Below are 4,888 nucleotides of genomic sequence, written 5' to 3' on the forward strand. Positions count from 1 at the left end.
GCACTATTTTATTTTATATTTGTATCATGTTCGAATAAAATTTCATTTCATTTCAAATATGGGCGAAGCATTTGGTTGATATGGCAGCAATGAGAAGCAAGTGCATTCTTGTGGGTTATCACCTTCCAGTCACACTCAGCAGACTAACACTGGAAAATGTAAAGGCAAAGTCACACTTGTCCAGTTTTCTGAGACACACATGAGTTTGAGATTTGTCTTTGACCACATGTAACCTTTTGTAGCAGGTGTGACAGGAGCGTTTGGCAGAAACTAGCATCATTTGAGGAACTTATCCCAACCCAGAGTACCGGCCAACATACTGACACAGATCTGCACGCTAAAAACAAACATAGACATTGCAGAATCCTTATCTAAGACCCGAGCTTACAGCACTGAATACCCTTGTAAACTGTGGTTAAAAACGAAAACATTCAAAACTTAAGGAGTGCCGCAACGGAAGATCAAACGTATAAACAGAATAATCTGTTTATACGTTTATAAGAGGAAAAGTTACAGAAGCATTCTTCAATTTATGCTTTACTTTTGTAAGCTGACCAGAATTTCTGGTTCTCTTTGTTAGTAATCATTGATTTTCTCTTTCCTTGGTGAATAAACATCATCAGACTAAATGTTGGATTCTGCATATGCAGTATAAACACGAGTTTCAAAGAAATCATATTTGAAGACTTTAAGATGAGAAAACTGACACCAACCTGTCCAGTTTAAACAACTATTTGAAGTCAAACCGTGTGCTTCAAGGTCAAACAACCTTTTTTGGATAAAACTAGTTCTCAGCATGGATGTTTGGTTATTTATGTAAAAGAAATGTGTCTCACCTTGTCACAGTTGACTTAATTTGGGGTGTGATTTCTGCACGATCACCGATAATTTATGCAGCTTGAGGCATTTGGCTGAGATTAGTGACACATGAATCCCTTCCGGGGGGGTCAGCAGTGGAGCAAGCTCTAATTTAAGAACATGACTCCAACTTTTTAGACCTCTGTGTTGGTAGCTCATGTGCACAGGATATCAGAGTTAACCTGATTTAATATGTCCCTTGTTTACTTTTGCATTTTCTTACCTTTAAATGCACCTCAGGGTGGTTTAAAGGGACAAATTTGAATCCAAATTGTTGGAAATATCAATTAATTTAATATATTACATTGTTGACATTCGATAATTGTATGTAACATTTTTTTTTTTTTTTTTGCCTTGCAGGAAATCTGTGAAGATCCCCAGTTCATCGTCGATGGAGCCAACAGAACCGACATCTGCCAAGGAACTCTGGGTAATTCTTTAAGCTGGTCCTGCTTTCACAGGCAATGTTGCATTAGCATGCTGCTTTTCAAAACTGTAGCATAATCCCAGTCCAGAGCAGTCTGGAAAATTATACAATTATAAAATATTTTAAAGATTTAAGATGCAAAAAAAAAATTTTAAAAAATGGAATGGTTTGTATCTTTAATTTAAAATATTTGATCATTAATTTTTCATATTTCCAGCTTTTTATGGTTTAGTGAGGTACTTGAAACCCATAAATAAAAACACATTAATAAAATAAAGAGGTCAGTTTCCTTGTTTTTTGTCTCTAACCAATTCTGTGTCTGCGTCTTAAACTATGATTATTTAACTCTGCATGGGTAAACTAGCAAACAAACTTCTACATTTTTAAAAAATTACTTTCACTAGCATAATAAAATCAAGGTTGCTTTGAGAGTGAGATAATTCAGTTCAGTTTTAAGAAGACTTTGTGCTTAAGAATGGTTGCATAGGTTGAAAAGCAGCGAAATGTCCCTTTACAATGATTCCTAACGGAGGCAAATGTTGTGAAGCTTCTGATCTCGTCACCATCAAGACGTTGATTTTATACAGACAAAATGACACATCTACAGCTAATATTTTTATTTATGTATAAATTACAATACATTTATTTACTTATAAGTGTACATTAAAGGGTTACAAATAAAAAAAAAACTTATTTTTCTATAATTGGTGGATCAATAGTGGCTTTTTAAAAAATACGCAGTGTGTTCATCGCAGATAAATTTAACATTTTAAACATTTTGTCTGACTTGGATGAAAACGCAAAGTTAGACAAAATATTCTCTTACTAAACTGCATTTCTAAACAAACTGCATTTATTTTTGATCTACTCATTTTACTTCTACTGTTATTGAAAGAGTAACTGCACCCGGCGCTCAAGCGAAAGATGCTTCACGACTTAAACACATGGAACAACTTTCATTGTAACTGTTGGTGAACACCTGCTGCAATGTGGCTCAGAGTCAAATGTTTGCTTGGAATAAACCCACGGCCCTCATAGATCATGAATCTGTTGGCAGGGGACTGCTGGCTGCTCGCCGCCATCGCCTGCCTGACTCTGAACGAGAAGCTGCTGTACAGAGTGATTCCTCCGGACCAGAGCTTCACTGAGAATTACGCCGGAATCTTCCACTTTCAGGTTTCATATCAGTGTTGATGCGAGGCGGAGCTGAAGATGAAAGTTTGTGGCACCGTTTTTAAAATATTGCCACCTTCCTAGAATAATGGCCTATGTCAATGTTTGTACGGACGAGGGCAGATACTGTTATTCTGCTGTAATGCGCAGCGTTTTATTTGGAGAAAACTGAATACGGTGTATGAGCACAAACACCTAATTCTGTCAAGCACGGTGGTGAAAGAGTATTATTCTGGAAAAAAGGCACTAGTTGGTGTCAGGAGTAACATTTTAAAATGCAAGGGCCTCAAATTCAGTGACCTGATAAAGTAAATTTACATAAAATTTGTGCTTAGAAAGGACAGACTCATAAAAAAAACAATGCATGAAAGTTTATGATTTCATACATACCTACGTAAATACTATGATGATATACCATCTAATTTTCACAAGTCACTGTAAAAACACAAATTAGTGCTGAGGATACTGATAAGAGAGTCCCATACCTCCGTGCAAATGTAATTCTTGATTCATTTTCTTAAAGAAACATTGGTTTTAAATACACTCCAGAGATATTTATTGGCAGTTTTAAGTGATAAATCCCAAGAAAATAAAAATTATAGCAAAATCTATACCCATTTCATGTGACTGAGGTCAAACTGTTGTGTTCACAGCCAAACAGACTTTAAAAAGAAACTGGAAGAAGAGTTAAAAGGAAATAAACAATATAAAAAAAATCTAAGAAAGAAGTGGCAACAATTTATCCATTAGTTAATATGAACAAACCTCTTATTATTACAATAATTCTTTTAAAAAACAAAGATAATGTTGCATCCAAAACTCAGAATAACCAGAAAAACTAAAATGAAGTCTAATTTATAAAGGTGGTGGGATTTCATGTTTGCCTGGTGATGGATTTCACATCTTTCTCTCACTCAGTTCTGGCGTTATGGTGAATGGATCGACGTGGTTGTGGATGACCGCATCCCCACCTGCAACAACCAGCTGGTTTTCACCAAATCTTTCAGACAGAACGAGTTCTGGAGCGCTTTGTTGGAAAAAGCTTACGCCAAGTAAGGAGCGTCTGTCTACGAGGCTCAGCCAAGACCTTCTTGTTTAAAAGCATATTTATGACATATTGTTTCCTCTGGATTAGATGCAAACTTATCATAAAAAAAAAAGCTTTTATGAAGGAACGCAGGAAACCAGATGTCTAATCAAGATGTATACATTTTGGCATTCAACCACGAAACTTCTCATGTTTCCTGAGTTGGCTGCAGAAGCTGCGATAAAAGCCTTTGAGGTCAGACACCTCAGCAATGCTCCGAGAATGATTGACCTCCCTCTCTCAGGTTGCACGGATCTTATGAGGCACTGAAAGGGGGAAACACGTTGGAAGCCATGGAGGATTTCACAGGTGGAGTCACTGAGTTTTTTGAGCTGTCCGAGGCACCTGCTGATCTCTTCACCATCATGAGGAAGGCGCTGGAGAGGGGCTCGCTGATGGGCAGCTCCATAGATGTGAGTGTTGGAGAAAACACTCCATTTTTACTGCAAAAAGCAGTAAAAATGCAGTAAAGATGGGGGTTTTTTCTCCCTAAAGAAGCAAAAAGTAGGCCTTCTGTCAGCTGAAGAACATTTCACAACTGGTCTAAATCACTTTGACCTGCCTTGTTGCAAATAAACTTTACTAAAAAAAAAAAGGACATCTTTGTTTTGAAATGTCTGCCAGGTTTCCTCCGCCAGTGAAATGGAGTCCCGGACTGACCAAGGGCTGGTCAGGGGTCACGCCTACTCCATCATCGGCCTGGAAGAGGTGCAGCAGAAATGTCATTTGAAAGCAGACTTACACGTCCTCGCAGTGGAAGACGTTTCTAACGTGAAATGGGATGTGGTGTTTTCTCAGTGCGACGAAGTCTCAAAGGACTCCAGAATCCGCCTGATTCGTCTACGCAATCCCTGGGGATTTGTGCTCTGGAAAGGTCCCTGGAGTGCCAAGTAAGATGCAAAACGGCTAAATGGCTTCTGCAAACTAATTTAAAATCAAGTATGAAATCAAGAATAATTGCACATTAAATATGTAAAGTCAAGTGATTGTTCTGCCGATCTTTTTCATAGGTCAGATGAGTGGTCGACTATTTCTACTGCAGACAGGGAGAATCTGAAGAAACAGACGGTGGAGACAAGTGAGTTCTGGTGAGTGAAAAATGCTGTAGCATTTCATTTTGTTTTTAGCGTTTAGTTGTTTAATAAAACTTTACCCGAAACATGAAATTTTCAGACATCAGATGTTCCTCATTCCAGGCCAAGGATCGCAATTTTATTCAAACTTTTTTCCGCTCTCCTTACAAGCTTTATTTTTGGTCTTTTTTTTTTTTTTTTTTTTTTTTTTTTTTTTTTTTTTTTAAAAAAGGAGTTCTTTTTTTGGTTAAAAAAACATTTTCACCAAAA

General features: G+C 37.3%; 1 protein-coding gene across 2 annotated transcripts in view; it reads left to right on the forward strand.

Annotated features, from left to right (window-relative positions):
- Positions 1–4,888, forward strand: part of capn3b (calpain 3b) — a 19,672-nt gene that overhangs the window by 6,727 nt on the left and 8,057 nt on the right. For both annotated transcript variants that reach the window (XM_015042669.1, XM_015042671.1), the window contains exons 2-8: positions 1,219–1,288; positions 2,343–2,461; positions 3,377–3,510; positions 3,790–3,958; positions 4,170–4,253; positions 4,344–4,435; positions 4,556–4,633. In XM_015042669.1, coding sequence (XP_014898155.1) covers positions 1,219–1,288; positions 2,343–2,461; positions 3,377–3,510; positions 3,790–3,958; positions 4,170–4,253; positions 4,344–4,435; positions 4,556–4,633 — 746 coding nt within the window. The remainder of the gene's footprint in view (positions 1–1,218; positions 1,289–2,342; positions 2,462–3,376; positions 3,511–3,789; positions 3,959–4,169; positions 4,254–4,343; positions 4,436–4,555; positions 4,634–4,888) is intronic.

The sequence above is a fragment of the Poecilia latipinna genome, unplaced genomic scaffold, assembly GCF_001443285.1.
Source record: "Poecilia latipinna isolate Pla-1442-1.1 unplaced genomic scaffold, P_latipinna-1.0 Scaffold599, whole genome shotgun sequence".
Taxonomy (NCBI): domain Eukaryota; kingdom Metazoa; phylum Chordata; class Actinopteri; order Cyprinodontiformes; family Poeciliidae; genus Poecilia; species Poecilia latipinna.